The 16,034-nt window shown below is 59.5% G+C and overlaps 1 protein-coding gene and 1 long non-coding RNA gene across 2 annotated transcripts; one reads left to right on the top strand and one right to left on the bottom strand.

Annotated features, from left to right (window-relative positions):
* Positions 1 to 520: 520 nt before the first annotated feature.
* Positions 521 to 12,673, bottom strand: ANKRD60 (ankyrin repeat domain 60). The gene is made up of 4 exons (XM_070051375.1): positions 12,245 to 12,673; positions 5,508 to 5,638; positions 4,149 to 4,314; positions 521 to 2,465 (listed from the first exon to the last, which is right to left on the bottom strand). The coding sequence occupies exons 1-4, from the start codon at positions 12,639 to 12,641 to the stop codon at positions 2,170 to 2,172; spliced, it is 990 nt and encodes a 329-aa protein (XP_069907476.1). The 5' UTR covers positions 12,642 to 12,673; the 3' UTR covers positions 521 to 2,169.
* Positions 12,674 to 12,733: 60 nt separating this feature from the next.
* Positions 12,734 to 15,067, top strand: LOC138844177 (uncharacterized). The gene is made up of 2 exons (XR_011379721.1): positions 12,734 to 14,724; positions 14,817 to 15,067. It is a non-coding gene; the product is annotated as an uncharacterized lncRNA (long non-coding RNA).
* The last annotated feature ends 967 nt before the right edge of the window (positions 15,068 to 16,034 follow it).

The raw sequence follows: 16,034 nt of genomic DNA, 5'->3' as shown, positions 1-16,034 counted from the left end.
AAATGCCACCAGTAATCAGGCTACCAGGCGCGGCCATTTGTCAAGGGCTGCTTCTGTACCCTTGGGGCCCCGGGCGGCAGGCTTGGGTACACAGGACAGTGCTGAGGCTGGGCCTGCGAGGGGCCCTGGCTTGGCGCAAAACCGCACGGCGGGTGGAGGAGAAAAACAGGCCCTGTGTCTCCCACATGGCCGGTCGCGGTGGTGGTGGCCGAGGGAGCCGAGACTTCTGGGAGGTGACAGTTTGTCCCCAGGCCACCCAACTGGAAGGAGGGGGAGAGGCTTCCAATCCCGGCCCCTGGCACGCGGCAAACAAGGCAGCGTGACAGTGGAATCGGGCCACACCGGAAGTGTGCGTGGGAGCAGTGGGCAGGGGTGGCTCGCATCGGGGTCTCGGCGTCACTCGTGCAGGCTGGGGCCACACTGGGGACGCTGGCGTGGTGACTGTGCCTCCCTCTGTCTCTCTCTCAACAGAGACACACTTTTCAAAAAAAATTTTTTTAAGATTCATTTATTTATTTGGAAGAGTTACACAGAGAGAAAAGGAGAGGCAGCGAGAGAGAGGTCTTCCATCTTCTGGTCCACTCCCCAGTTGGCTGCAATGGCCGGAGCTTCACCGATCTGAAGCCAGGAGACAGGAGCTTCCTCCGGGTCTCCCACACGAGTGCAGGGGCCCAGGGACTTGGGCCATCCTCCACTGTTCTCCCGGGCCACAGCAGGGAGCTGGACAGGAAGTGGAACAGCCAGGGCTCGAACTGGCGCCCATAAGGGATGCTGGCACTGCAGGAGATGGCTTTACCAGACTATGCCACAGCACTGGTCCTCAAAAAAATTTTGGCTGCTCTGTGGCTCCCTCTGTGTGGCTCCCTCCGTGGCTCCCTCCCTGTGTGGCCCCCCCATGGCCCCCCGCCTCGGTTCCCCAAGCTTGTTTTCACCAGTGGGCTCCTCCCGAGTTCGTTCCCCGGGCTTCTGCGACACCCTGAGCAAACGTCACCAGGGGGAGCTGGGCACTTGCCCCATGTCTGGCCGAGTCTTAAATCCAGTGGGGGCACGTGAAGAGGGGGGCTCGGCAGTCTTGGCACCGGGGGGGCCAGGCAGTCGCCCCTCCCCCCAAGAACAAAGAGAACTCTGCGGCGTGCCTGGAGCCGCGCCACTCAGTAAGCTCAAAGGGGCCCCGCGCAGCCCCCTCCGTGGCACCTCGTTAGCTAAATGAGCCGACCGCCTGGACCGGGGCATTTAATATCTGCCTATGGACCTCGGCGCGTCGGCCAAAAACAAGATCTGGCTTTCGACACGGCTGTGCTGAGCGGTTTTTCTGCCCCGACTGATCTGTCAAGTAGATGGCCGGGCCGGCACCGCCGCGCCATCCGCTCAGACCTCTCTTGCTGGGGCAGCAGGGAACACAGCCAATCAGCTTAAAAGCAGAATCCGGTTCCTGGGCTGCGAGGGGCACAGGGGGCAGCGGGGGGGGGGGGGCAGCGCCGCGGCTGTCCCCACTCAGGGACACGCCACACTCGGTTCCCAGAGCGGCGTTTTCAAATCAGAAGTCGCCCTGTCAAACCGCTCTGAAAAGCTCTGGAATGTCCCCCCCACCCCCCGCCTGCCGCTCACGTCTCCTTCCCCGCACCCAGCTCTCTCCCTGCACAGGCAGCCAGTGCGTAATGATGGGGCCTGGGTCGAGCGTGGACACCTGGAGGTGAGCTGTGTGGTGCAGGTCCCAGCGGGGCAAGGCAAGGCCGCCTGCAGCCGGGAGAGACGTGGCGGTGTGGTCTCTGCTGCCGCTTCCCGGCGTCTCAGGGCAACGGGCCGCCCCTGCACAGCCAAGCAGCGCGCTGTTCTGAGAACCATGGTCTCCCTGGCTCCTCCTCGAGAAGTTTCTGGAACATCCATTACCCGCCGTGGGAGCCCACGGCCACCCTCCCACAGGGCCGCCGCTGGCTCTGCCCCCTAGCAGTAGCGCTGTGACCGCCGGTGCTCCTGGTCCTGCTCTCTCAGGGCACACCGTGGTCTCCGCCCGCCACCCCGCACCCATGGCCCGCAGTTCACGGCGGCGCACGGCTAAGCGGGCGCGAGCTGACAATCGCCGCACCACCGGCACAGGGCAGCGCGCCGATTGATTCACAAGAACAGTGTTTCCCAGCGCCCCCCCACCCCCCGGGCGGCTCGGCGGGCTCAGCGGGGCTCCTCGGGGCTCCTCTGCCCCTGGGCTCTCGGCAGCGCCCTCCACAGGGAGGGGTCGCGCTCCTTGGCCGCCGACTTGGCCATCCAGTGCAGCAGGAACATGCGGCGCTCGCTCTGCTTGCGGTTCAGGCGGCGGGCCACGGCGATGGGGGTCTCGCCCTTGGCGTCCTTGTCCCGGATGGACGCCCCGTACTGGAAGAGGAGGTTGATGCAGTCCACGCGGCCCATGGCCGCGGCCACGTGCAGCGGCGTGCGGCCCAGCGGGGACTTGCCGGAGCAGTCGGCTCCTGGAAAATAAGACAGTGGGCACGGCCGGGCCTGGGGCTGGGCGGGAGTGCACGGAGAGCAGGCAAGGGCTGCCCTTCGGCACCGCCTCGCTCCCAGTCTGCTCCCCTGGCAGCAGCCAGAGACCACGGCGCTTCTCAAATGCAGCCCCTGCCCACGGGGGAGCCTTCTGGGCCTCCGCTGCTCTCTCACCCCACCTGCCCCTTACCCCTCCCACGCTGTCCTCTCCCACACCCCTACCAAGACTCGTTACACCTGCCATCTGTCTTTGTCCCTCACACCTGCCCTGTTCCACACCCTGCCCCAGGCCCTTTGCACACGCCGTCCCTGTTGCTAACAACACTCTCAGCCTTTTATCTCTGGGCCAACTCTGACCCTTCTGTGGGTTTAGTTCCCGTCCACCCTCCCCCTCCCCATGAAACCCCCGTAGAAGCTGCAGAGCAGCTCTGGGTCTTCAGGACATCCCAAATGTGACCCGCGGGGGGCGGGGGTGGTGTTTGTAGTCGTCTGCTGAGTTGGCCTCCGAGACTCCTATAGGAGCAGAAACCTGCTGGTTCTCATCACGGCTGCTGTCACCCCGTCACGCAGCCCAGTGCCCCGAGAAGACCGGCACCGGGGACAAGACTCACACCATTCCGCGCCCATCCCGCACTGCCCCCCGCAGACGGAGGGGCTAACGACAGGTGTCCATGCCGACTTGTTGAAGTGACTCGGATTCTGGGTAATAAATACCATGACACAGAAAACAAGGCAATTCAATTAAATCCGGCGTCGCGGTTTCTCCACCAGCAATGGCTGGGTGGAGGAGGTGACGTGTGGGACAGGCAGCGCCCACCGTGGCGCCTGCTCCCAGCCGCTGTTTGCAGACGACACACAACTCACAGCGCCGACTGTAGCTTTCCCACTGGTGCCTTAGGTGCCTCACAGTCACAGCGAAGTGCAAACGGCTGTCAGCTTAGAGGATGGCTGGGCTACGCAAGGTGCACACGGGGCGTGGAGGGGCAGAGCCACGGGGAAGAGCCACGGGGAAGAGCCACGGGGCAGAGCCACGGGGCCCGGCAGCCTTTGGCCCACAGCTCCGTCCCGCCCGGCCCCGCCCAAGGAGGCAGAGCTGCAGAGACAGGGCTGAGAGAGGCCGGGCCCGGCTCCCGGCGGGAGACCCGCAGCAAAGCCCCTGCTGAGCCCCTGACCACCGACTGGACACCACGGAACCAGCAGACTGCACACCCAGGGGACCAGCCCTTCCTCTTTGCAAAGAGGCCGTGGCCTGGGCTGTGTGCACCTCGCGTGTGATGTTCTCGAATTGTCTCTGTCTCAGCAAGCAAACTGCAGAATCTCACAGAAAGCCGTGTCCCGCTGGGAGACGACAGAGTGTGTGTGTGTGTGTGGGGGGGTCACTCTTGGCCTTAAATGCAGGTGGGACAAGCAGAGGGGAGCTGGGGGTGTGGACACTGGCCAGCCTGCCCTCAGCCATCGCACCCCAGCTTCTGCTGCTCGGGGCATCCCCAGCAGGGGGTCTGGTTGGGTACCAGCCGGGACACTCTTTCGGCTGCTGTCTGTGTGGAGTCCCTGTCGCTGCGGCTGACCGAGGGGCCCTGCCCCTGAGCGGCCTGTCCCACTGGGGACAGGGCTGCTGGCTGCCAAAGGCACACACCTGGGGCCTGCCAGGCTTTCTCCCAAGTTACCGTGTTCTAGAAGGTACTGTACGGCCTCGGCGTGGCCTCTGTGGGAGGTGATGTACAGCGCCACGCACGCCCGCCGAGCTACCCACTGCTTCCACGTCTCGCCTTCAAAGTGCTCCGAGTAGGTGGTGCGGTAGAAGGAGTCTTCGGTGATCCCGAGGCAGGAGAGCTGGGCCGGGGGAGGGGAAGCGGTCAGGGGAGAGGCCGGGCGGGCGGGGGAGCACGGCCCCCGGGGACACTGTCTCGCGCCCCATACGTGCTCAGGAAACGCGGCTTTACCATGAGTCAGCCCGGGCGCGAGGCAGGAAGGTCTTCCTGCCAGTGTTCACACGGAGAAAAATAGCTTTGCCGTGGCCAGAGGAAGGTGGTGGTGACCATTGAGGAAGACACCAGCGGGCGTGCAGCGGGCGACCCCCGGGGAGCCGGCCAAGGGGGAGCCGCCTCCCGCCCCCTTCCGCGCCCACTGTCTCAGCCGCCCGGGGGCTGCTGTGATCCTGCCTGCACAGCAGTAATCCCCCTGCTGCCCCGTCCTGCAGGTTCCCACGGAGAGGAACTGGGTCCCCGGGGCCGGCAGGAGGGGCAGGAGGGACAAGGCCACAGGACGAGGGGGTGGCAGCTCTGACAGGAAACAACCCCACAGCCAGAGAGCGAGCGAGCCAGCAGAGCAAGTGGCTGGCGGCGGAGGGGAAGTGAGGGCGGCCGGGAGGGTGACAGGGTGACAAGGGAAGGGCCTGGGCCGGGCACCACCCCACGGGCACGGCACGGTGCGTGCAGCCCGAGGGGCAGCTGCCGCCCGTCCTCACCTGCCTCCTCCCGGGCCTCTCCCGCAACCGTGCCCCGCCAGCAGGCTTTGCATCTGGTTTCTCTCCAGGCAGAACGTGCGCCGGCCTCCTGGAGGGTGAGCACCCTGGTCTCCACCTCCTCCCCCTCACTGCCCCCCCCAAAGCGAGCCCCACGCTGAGCACGAGGCCCGGCTGGCAGCAGGTGCCCGCTGCCTGGCCGGGGAACCGTGGGGAACCCGCCGTGCGTCCCCACCAGGTCCCACATGGCACGCAGGCCTGAGCTCGGGGCCACGCGTGTCCAAGGTCCCTGTCTTTCTTCAGGGTTTAATCAAGTTTTCAAGTTTACAAAACAGTCATGTGGACAGAGACGACACTGCCCTGACTCTGGGTGGGGGGGGCGAGGAGGGGGTTATAGGTCGCTAGCAGGAGATGGAAGCGCCCGAACCCCGCTTTGACACCTAGAATGTGGTTCCCCCCTTTCTTTTTGGCCTGTCCTGAGCCTCCCACCCGCCCCCCAACACATGCACACTCACAGTCGCTCTGTGAAACATAAAATCTGCTTAAAGAACCATGAAGGCACCTTACTGGGGTCCCCTTCCACGGCCGCCAAAACCAGCTCCGTCCACCCGTCATAGTGCCAGACACACAGCGAGACCACGCCCCCAGGGACGACGTCATGGAAGCACAGCGTGCTGTCGTCCATCAGGACACCTAGGGCAGGGAGTGTTTGCTTTTGAAAAAAGTGGTTTGTAAAGATACACTGCTGCATTGGTTAAGAGATTATTTGACCCTGGAAACCACAAAGGTAATTGGAGAATCTTGAACACAAATCTCATTTGATAACTCTGCATGAGTCTGTCATCGCTAATGCTTTTAGAAAATTAATTTAGCTTGGCTCAAACAGAAGCCAGAAAAAAAAGGAGAAGAATCTGTAATTATAACTTGTCCTATTGCGAAAAAATACACGAGTCAGTGGAGTCATCTTATGCAGCAAACTCCCTGACTATCTACATAGATTAGACACACAGATCTACATGGGATAGACACACAGATCTACATAGAATAGACACACAGATCTACATGGGATAGACACACAGATCTACATAGAATAAACACACCGATCTACATGGGATAGACACACAGATCTACATGGGATAGACACACAGATCTACATAGAATAGACACACAGATCTACATAGAATAGACACACAGATCTCATGGGATAGACACACAGATCTACATGGGATAGACACACAGATCTACATGGGATAGACACACAGATCTACATAGAATAGACACACAGATCTACATAGAATAGACACACAGATCTCATGGGATAGACACACAGATCTACATAGAATAGACACACAGATCTACACGGGATAGACACACAGATCTACATAGAATAGACACACAGATCTACATGGGATAGACACACAGATCTACATGGGATAGGCACACAGATCTACATGGGATAGACACACAGATCTACATAGAATAGATACACAGATCTACATAGAATAGACACACAGATCTACATGGGATAGACACACAGATCTACATGGGATAGACACACAGATCTACATAGAATAGACACACAGATCTACACAGAATAGACACACAGATCTCATGGGATAGATACACAGATCTACATAGAATAGACACACAGATCTACACGGGATAGACACACAGATCTACATGGGATAGGCACACAGATCTACATGGGATAGACACATGGATCTACATAGAATAGACACACAGATCTACACGGGATAGACACACAGATCTACACAGAATAGACACACAGATCTACATGGGATAGACACACAGATCTACATGGGATAGACACACAGATCTACACAGAATAGACACACAGATCTACATGGGATAGACACACAGATCTACATGGGATAGACACACAGATCTACACGGGATAGACACACAGATCTACATAGGATAGACACACAGATCTACATGGGATAGACACACAGATCTACACGGGATAGACACACAGATCTACATAGAATAGACACACAGATCTACATGGGATAGACACACAGATCTACATGGGATAGACACAGATCTACATAGAATAGACACACGGATCTACATGGTATAGACACACAGATCTACATGGGATAGACACACAGATCTACATGGGATAGACACACAGATCTACATAGAATAGACACACAGATCTACATGGGATAGACACACAGATCTACATGGGATAGGCACACAGATCTACATGGGATAGACACACAGATCTACATAGAATAGATACACAGATCTACATAGAATAGACACACAGATCTACATGGGATAGACACACAGATCTACATGGGATAGACACACAGATCTACATAGAATAGACACACAGATCTACACAGAATAGACACACAGATCTCATGGGATAGATACACAGATCTACATAGAATAGACACACAGATCTACACGGGATAGACACACAGATCTACATGGGATAGGCACACAGATCTACATGGGATAGACACATGGATCTACATAGAATAGACACACAGATCTACACAGAATAGACACACAGATCTACATGGGATAGACACACAGATCTACATGGGATAGACACACAGATCTACACGGGATAGACACACAGATCTACATAGGATAGACACACAGATCTACATGGGATAGACACACAGATCTACACGGGATAGACACACAGATCTACATAGAATAGACACACAGATCTACATGGGATAGACACACAGATCTACATGGGATAGACACAGATCTACATAGAATAGACACATGGATCTACATGGTATAGACACACAGATCTACATGGGATAGATACACAGATCTACATGGGATAGATCTACATTGGGGCTCATTCTGTGACGCAGTAGGTTAATCCTCTGCCTGCGGCGCTGGCATCCCATATGGGCGCCCGTTTGAGACCTGGCTGCTCCGCTTCCGATCCAGCTCTCTGCTGTGGCCTGGGAAAGCAGTGGAAGATGCCCCAAGTGCTTGGGCCCCTGCACCCACATGGGAGACCAGGAAGAAGCTCCTGGCTCCTGGCTTGGGATCAGCGCAGGTCCAGCCATTGTAGCCGTCTGGGGAGTAAACCAGTAGATGGAAGGCCTCTCTCTCTGTCTCTCGCTCTCACTGTCTGTAACTCTGCCTCTCAAATAAATAAACAAAATCTTCAAAAATTAGACTGGATCTACACAGAATAGGCACAGCCCTCGGTCAAACTGATGCTGTCACCGCCAGGCCAACAGGTGCCGGCAGCAAAGCCACTGGAATCCACCAAACTCGGCCTGCAGCATGGTCTCCCTGGCTTGGCCTGGAAACTCCGGGGCGGCTGGCCTGGTGTCCTCGGAGGCTTAGCAGCATCTCTGGCTCCCACCCACCAGGGGACAGCCACAGCTTCACCAGGTTACTGCCAATCAATGTGGGACGCGCACCTGCGGCAACGGAAGACACAACGTGGGCACCCCCCACCCCCGAGTCCGCGCCATCGCCCTGGCCTGCGTCTTACCCACGAGAAAGGACAAATGGCTCTCCAGGGCAGACCGTCAGAGCTGCTGGACAGAGACTGTAAGGAGAACACCCGAAGGGAGTGCACCTGCCCTACGCCTTCATAAGCACAGGCCCTCACATTGCCTCGCGCGGCCACCCGTAACTCCAAGAGCAGACCCAAGGTCCTGTCTGCCCGGTGGAATCAGCATGTACCCTGAGAGAGTGGAACCCGTGCGATTTCTGGTTTCGTGACCAAATGATTGCCTTGTGCTGCGCCCTAAGTACTTTACTCAGTGATTCCTTGGGCCTGTGCTCAGTCCCCACATTCGTGAATCCTCATGACAGCTCTCCAAGGCAGGCTGGCGTCCACTTGCAGATGAGCAGACTGGGGTGTGCGAGGCTGGTGTGCAGCCAGGTGGCCTTGCAGCCCGGCCTCGCGCCCTGGCTCTGCGGGCTGCACGTGACCACCACCAGAAGGGCGGCGGGCGGGGGTGCACGGGGAATACGGACTCGCGAGTCTCTTCACCGAGGTCCTGCTGGGGCACAAACCTGGAGGATCGCCAGCAGTGAGTCTGCGGGAGACAGCCTGACTTGCTGACAACGTTGAAGACACCGAGTACAACCGGTTTCTGGAAGAAACGCAAGGGCACCACGCCCACGTGCAGACTGGCCCCTGTGGGAATCCAACAAGCAGCCCCTGTCCTGGACGTCAACAACTACTGAGCGTCAGCGGCTGAATCAGTGCCCGGAGCCGCCAGCAAGTGCTCTGCGAGTTTGCGCACCACTTGATTAGTGCATCCGGGGCCCTGCACACCCATGAGCTCATCCGATCCTCCCCCTGCAAACGCGGAGGTGAGCAGGAGAGGCGTCAGCCCATGATTTGCTGCAAGCAGTGGCCCAGATTCTCGCGACAACCAAGCAGCACCTTCTCTCCCTCGTTCACCGTCCCCGGTAAGGGGCGCAACAGCAGAGAGAGGTCAAGCATCTAAGAGTTGCTAAGTGACTGCTGAGTGACGGCGCCCTGACACCAGTGTTACCCACTCCCTCTCGCGGTCCCTCTGAGCTTTCCTTGAATTTACTGCTCAGTAGAGCTCATCTGTGAAAACAACAGGAGGGGTGCACACATCTCTAGTTAAGGACACATAACTTTCCCGCTACTTGTTCGGAAGTCTGACTAAGTCCTCCAATAACTCACCTCATTTCTATCCAGATACAGACTGGGTCCCAGACACTTGGCTTTGCAAATGAAGCCTCTAAGTGCCCAAGAGCATCCAACACTCCTCCAGGAAAAGAAATGTCATGGGAAAATGCTTAGCCTGTTTGACAGAGAGCAAAGCTTCTGGCCTCCAGTCTACATTTTGAGTTTCCTGAGTCATTCCTGTCTACAGCGGAATGGCCCGGAGAAGCCCAGAGCCCACACGGCTCTGCTCTCCAGAAGCCAGGGCGGGCGAGCCCGTGCGGAGCGGCTGTCTCCAGCTGCCTCCACCGTGCCGGCCCCTGCGGCGCACCTGCAGTCTGCAATTCTGCCTCTGTGCTGCACAGAGAGGCTTTTTAATTTTTTTTAATACTTCATTTTCTTGGAAGTGTTTTGCCTTGATTTCAACCTGGTGGGCCCAGGGCCTTTGATCCTGTTCTCATATCCTAAATATTGTAGGGAATCGGGATAGGGAAAGCCACAGCCTCGGGGGGAGGGAGGGAGACCGATCAAGGAGAGACGGGCTCCACGGGGCTCCCACATGGGATCTGCCTAGACAGAGGGCCCTGGGGTCCGGCTTTAGCCATGGTGAGCTTCGGGTGCTGGGTGCTGATTCTGGTTCGGGCCAGCTTTGAGCTCCTGATGCAGACAAGGACACAGGTGGGAATTCGGGATTCTGATGCAGACTGGGTCAGTGCCGGCGTTGGGGCTTCGGATGTGGCTAGGCTTTGCTTCGAGATTCGGGGTCCCGACAAGGGCAGAGTTTACTCTGGCTTTGGGGTTCTGAGGGAAGCGAGCTCTGTGGATGGTGTGGGGGTCCCTGTAAGGACAGGACCTGCCTGGGGTTCTGATGCAGCCCGGGGTACTGGGGCAGTCGGGGGCTAGGAATCAGGCAGGGCTGCCCTGAGGCTTGGGGGTCTTGGTGGTCGTATGACCTGCTCCAAGATTCAGGGTCCTGATTATCGGTGGGGTCTGGTCTAGAATTCGGGGTTGGAGGAGAGTGGCTGAAGGATCTGGGTTTCAAATACCAGCACAGTGGGCTCTGAGTTCCGGGGTCCTGAGGGCAAGGGCTTGACCTGAACCTCGGTTTCCTCCCTGACGGGCTTGGCCCAGCCTTGGGGTGCTGAGCTGTACAGGGGCCGTGAAGACAGGGGCTCAGTATGGGCAGGTCTGACTTGAGCTTTGGAGTTGTGTTGGTTGCAGGGTTTGTCTCCTTCTTTGGCTCTCTTGTGAGGACACGTTGCTGGGATTGGAGTTCTGTGGTGGGGGGATTGGGGGCTGGATTGCAGATGAGGGCAGACCCGGCTTTGAACATGAGGGGTCCGGTGGTGGGCGGGGCTCATCTGGGCTCTGGGATCCCTCCACACACAGAAGTGCCTGACGTCTTGGGGTTTGGATGCACAAATGGTCAGTTGGAGATGGGAGGCTCAGGACTGGGCACATCTGCTCCGGAACTCAGGGCCGTGATGTGCGGAGGGTCTGCTCCCGGATTTAGGATCCTGTTGGAGTCAGGGGTAGCTTGGGGTTTGCACCGAGACAGGGGGTCCTGAGGTTGGCAGGCTCTGTTTCAGCTTTGGCATCCTCGTGTGGATCCGGCTGGGACGGAGCCGGTTACATGGTTACATGGCTACATGGCTACATGGTTACATGGTTACATGGTTACCTGGCTAGCCTGAGGACTTGGGGCCAGGTTTACTAGAGGTTCGGGGGTCCCAAAGTGGTCAGGGTTTGTTTTGAGCTCTGACAGCCTGTGTGGACCTGGCTGTGGAGGACTCGGGGTTCTGGGGTGACCATGGCTCAGGCTGGAGATTTGGGGTTCAGTCTGGGGGAGGCGTGGTGCTGGGTTTCGGGACCCTGGGGTAGGGTTTGTTCAGGGTTCGGCATCCTTCTGTGGACGCAGGTGCTGGGTGGTTGGGGTTCTGGGTAGTCATGGTTAGACTAGGAATTGGGGGTTCACGTTTGAGTTCTGAGTTTGGGGGCCCTTGGTGGGCGGGTTTGTACTGACATTCACCGGCCCTGCAGTTCAATGGGGCACTCGGGGTGCCGAGGCAGTCATGTCCGCCTGGAGATTAGGGGACAGGTTTGTTCTGGATTTGGGGGTCGTGAGGACAGTGGGGTCTGTTTTGGGCTGTGCCCCCTCCCCCTTGCGTGGACATGGCTGGCTGGAGGATTTGGGATTCTGTGTTCGGCACTTAGGGCTTGCTGTCCATCTGGGGTCCTGATGGGGCAGGTTGCCCTGGGGTTCGGGGTCCTGCCGAGAGGAGCCTCCCGTGCCTGCCGTCCCCGTGAAGACCTGGGGAATCTGAGTGCCTAGGCCTGGGGTGAGGGGAGTCCTGCTAGGGCTCCAAGGGCTCAGCTCTGGCTGGACAGGACTGGCCCCGGGGGGACAGGGGCAGCCAATGTGGGCAGGATGTGGGCCAGCGTCTGCCTGGAGATCGGGGGCCCAGGGTCCCAATCGTGGAGCCCATGGGTGGTCTGACCCGGAGCGGCCCCTCATCTGGGGTTTCAAGGTATTGGGGTTTGCGCTGCTATCCAGGGTCCCCCCACCCAGGCATAGGCAGGCCTCCCTCTGGGGCTTCAGGTCCCAAGTGTGCCGCGGGCTGGGCGGGGGCGGGGGCCACCTTGGTCCAGGTACTGCAGCCGCTGCAGGTTGAAGGGGATGCCGGCCAGCAGGTCCAGCTCCTCTTTGAGCTCCCGCACGGTCATGTCGCTACAGCAGTTGGCCACGCGGAACATCTCGCCCGTCTCCTCCAGCCGCACTCGAAGGTGGAAGACGTCGGGGGCGCTGTCCAGGGACGCGCTCCAGTCCTGCAGGTCAATGACCAGGCCCCTGCCCCCGCCGCGGGCCCAGGCGGGGGACTGCCCGGGCAGTGACCCCGGGCCCGCCGAGCCCACGGAGCCCGCCCGGGTCCCGGCGCCTGCCGTCGCCCAGGAGCTGGCATTGGGGTCGAGACGAGGGGCGCCCCCCAGGGCCCGCGCCGCCCGCGCAGAGCTCGCCCCCGCTGCCACCGGCCCCATGGCCCCCAGCACCTGCGGCCGTCGCCGCCGCCCCCGCCCCGCCCGGCCCGACTGTGACGCCCCCGCGGGGCGCGCAGCGAGGCCCCCCCGGCAGCCCGGGGCCCTGCGGAGGGCCCTGCGTCCGGCAATAAACGCGGACACGTGGCCGAGGCCTCGCCCGGACGGCAGGTACTGGGCGCCCGCGTCCCCGCACTTTCGCCGGGGGACACGGAGACGGATCCTTGGGGCTGCTGCGAGCCCGCACCCGCTTCTCCACTTGAGCGCCCCAAGCGCTCGGCAGAGCCTTCCTGGCCGGAGACCTGGCCCCTCCAGAGTGGGAGATGGACCATCGGCCTTGAAGCCGCTCTTGAATTCTCGCAGGGAGAAAGTTGAGTGAAAACTTTCAGGGGGGGCGGGGCCGGAGACCCAGGGGCCGGCTCTGGGCCCAGGAGCCGCTAAGAAACACAGACGCCAAGGCGGGGGGTGGGGAGAGAGCAGTGCCAGGAGAACCAGGGACAGCTTCGGAAATCTGTTACCAAAAAAAACACAAACAAACAAACAACAACAACAAAAAAAAAACCAGCAGATGCAAGCTTTAAAAAACTCCTTGCTGCTAAGAAATCGCAACCATAAGAACAAAAATCTTTGCATTCTTAGAAAAGTCCAGGCCGATGGCAACCTGTAGGGAGACTGCAGGGTGTTGGTGCCGGACACGCGCACAAGCACCGTGCGGTGCCGCGCAAACCGCAGCTCAGCTTCCCCCCACCCCCACCCCCACACGGGTGGAAAATTAAGCTCCGCAAAGCGTACAGGAGTCCCTGCGGACAGTTCCAAGCTGTTGGGTCAACAGATTTTAACAACGGGACCATCTCAGTTTCTAGGCAGTACAGGATTTTTAAAACATTGTCACTGCTGCAAAACAAGACGTCCATCTGTCCATCTCCATATCGTGGACAGCAAGCGCTAAACACAGAAACCGGCAGCCTGCGTACCCAGGTGGCAGGTGCTTTCTTACAGACTCATTTCAGTGGAACCGGGGGGGGGGGCACCCTGCAGGCCTGAAAACTCAACACCCAGCTTCAGAAACTGTAGTTGGAGGGGGCGGGGAGGCGAGAGGGCGCCGTGGAAGCCGCTCTCACGCCCTCCTGGGCCCCAGCCTGAACCCCGGGGCCGCGTTTGCTCCTCCTACCCTGGAGAATGTGAAAATAGAAACAGGGAAGGCACCAGCGGAGCGTTTGGGAAGTTCAATCGGCCGCCTACAGGATCTTGCTGAGTGAGAAACCAGTTTAAACCCTGGAGTCTCTCTCGGTCTCTGTTTAAAGGCGCAACTCCAAGTCCCGTGGACGTGGGTCGGTTTGAGAGACGCATCACTGAACTCCCGGGTCAGCGGCATCTGTGGCGAGCTCGGGTTCGGAACTGTGGTTCCCTGTGCTTTCGGCAGCGCTACAGCATGAGCTGTGGAGTCCGCATCATGCGTGCCAGTTAGCGCTTCTCTCCCGGGCCTGACGCGCTGCGCTGACGTTCACATACAGGCAGAGGGCCCAGCGCGTCCTCGCGGCCGCGGAGCTGCCTGGGAATCGTTGCCAGCACCGTGCGGAACTCGGGACCGCTCTGCCGCGCCCGCCTGCATCATCCGCGGGTCTCTGTAGCCTTCCCGTTTTCACAAGTCAACACATCGGGCTCCAAGTGCAGCACAAGTGCAAACCATGTTCGTTCAGCGCACGGATGGGACGCTGCTCGGACTTGGTGCCCTTTCGTCCTGTCAGGAGTCATCCACAAATGCACGGTGTTCAGTCAGACAGGGCAGAGGGCCAGGACCTGGATGTCATAGGACGCCAGCACGCGGGCCTGTTACAGACGTCAAAGCCGCTGGTGAGCGCGGCGGGGAGGGGACCCGGCGCGGGGAAAGCACCAGCTGGAGTGGTGCAACGGCGCCGGCTGCGGCCTTCACCGCCCGGGCCTGGGCGCTCGGCTCCGTCCGGCTCAGTCCCGTGGTGGCTGCTGGGTGCTCGGGTTCAGGAGCCACGTCTCGCTCACCGCCTGCTCCGGTTCTGGTCTGCAATGCGGGCCCGGCACAAAGCCACCGGGCCCCAGGCGTCACGCGGTGAGTCTCCAGCGGGTGCTGTGCCGCGCCGGGGCTGGGTGGCGGGACGGGAACCGCCCTGGTCCTCGTCTGACCACAGCGCCGACCTCAAGATGAGGGTTTCAGGCATTTCTGAAATACGCAGGGGACAGGAAACGGAGTCGGAGCCCCACGTGCCAAGAACCGTGCTCCCAAACCCACTCCCGTGTTGCTGCTTTTCAGCCACGCTGTCGGGGTCGGGACAGAAAATTGGCTTTCTTAGGACCACCGTGTGCGCCAGCCCTTTCCAGCGATGAGCCGCCCTAGCCAGGGAGTTTTCCCAATAGTTCTGCATGCTTTAAACAACCATAATGACCTGAACGCATTTTAATGTTGTCTCTTTTTTCTACAACCCCAAAAACAGGCAATGTGTGGAATACCGGGGAGGGGCTTCTTGCCGGAGCCTGGGGGGGGGGCGGCAGCAGCGGGGTGGGGGGACTGCCCCATGTTGGGGGGGGCAGAAATAAACAGCCTGAGAAACCCAAAACAATGAGAAAATACTCGGCAAGGCGGGGCTACTGTGTCCCGTACTTACCACAACCACCGCGGAGCCGCCCGGCGCCCGGCTTAGCTGCTCTGCCTGCCATGCCCCTCCCGTCAGGCAAAATTTACACAAGTGCCCCCCGCTAGACGGCTACGGAATCTAGCAGGTGTTGATGAACCCTAGCGCCTGGACTGCATTCACTGCCTGGTTATCTCACGGACGCCATCACCCGTGACGCAGAGAAGTTAACCTATTAACGTGCCAACGGTCTGAGGTCTGCGCAGTTGCTGCTGTCAGGGCTGACGGAGTCCGCCGTTTCAGCCCGTCTGTCCAGGAAAGCGCACCACGCGCCCTTCTCTGGCACGTCGGCCTTATGGCCTGGGCTGGCAGGAGGATCTGACCCGGGGCTCGCAGGCTGGGGAGCAAGCAATCGGCCGAGGGTCCCCGGGGACACGCTGCTCGCTCACCCCGCCTGCCCGGGTGGGAAAGCCACAGCCTCGGGGCAGGTGTTTCAGCTGTGCCAGACTTGACTGTGATTCCAAAGAAGTCACTTCAGAATGTGTAGGGGTGCGTGTGCGCATGTACACGTGTGCCTGTGTGTACATGTGTGCACGTGTATATGAGTGCATGTGTGTATGCGTTTATTGCACATGTATGTGTGTGCATGTGCCTGTGTGTGTACATGTGTACACATGTATATGAATGCATTGTGTATGCGTTTATTGCATGTGTGCATATGTGTGCGCGTGCACATGTGTGTCTGTGCGTGTGCGCATGTGTGTTTGTGCGTGTGTGCAAGTTTCAAGCA

This window comes from Oryctolagus cuniculus, chromosome 11 (assembly GCF_964237555.1).
Source record: "Oryctolagus cuniculus chromosome 11, mOryCun1.1, whole genome shotgun sequence".
In the NCBI taxonomy this organism is placed as follows: Eukaryota; Metazoa; Chordata; class Mammalia; order Lagomorpha; family Leporidae; genus Oryctolagus; species Oryctolagus cuniculus.
Note: the sequence above shows the minus strand (reverse complement) of the source record. Positions and strands in the feature narration are given on the sequence as shown.

Excerpts from the sequence above, each read along its gene's own strand:
- ANKRD60 (XM_070051375.1), bottom strand. The coding sequence starts at position 12,641 with ATGGGGCCGGTGGCAGCGGGGGCGAGCTCTGCGCGGGCGGCGCGGGCC. Across the intron at positions 5,639-12,244 it reads GCTGCAGTACCTGGACCAAG|GTGTCCTGATGGACGACAGC; the intron begins GTGGCCCCCGCC and ends TCCCTGCCCTAG. Across the intron at positions 2,466-4,148 it reads ACAGTACCTTCTAGAACACG|GAGCCGACTGCTCCGGCAAG; the intron begins GTAACTTGGGAG and ends CTTATTTTCCAG.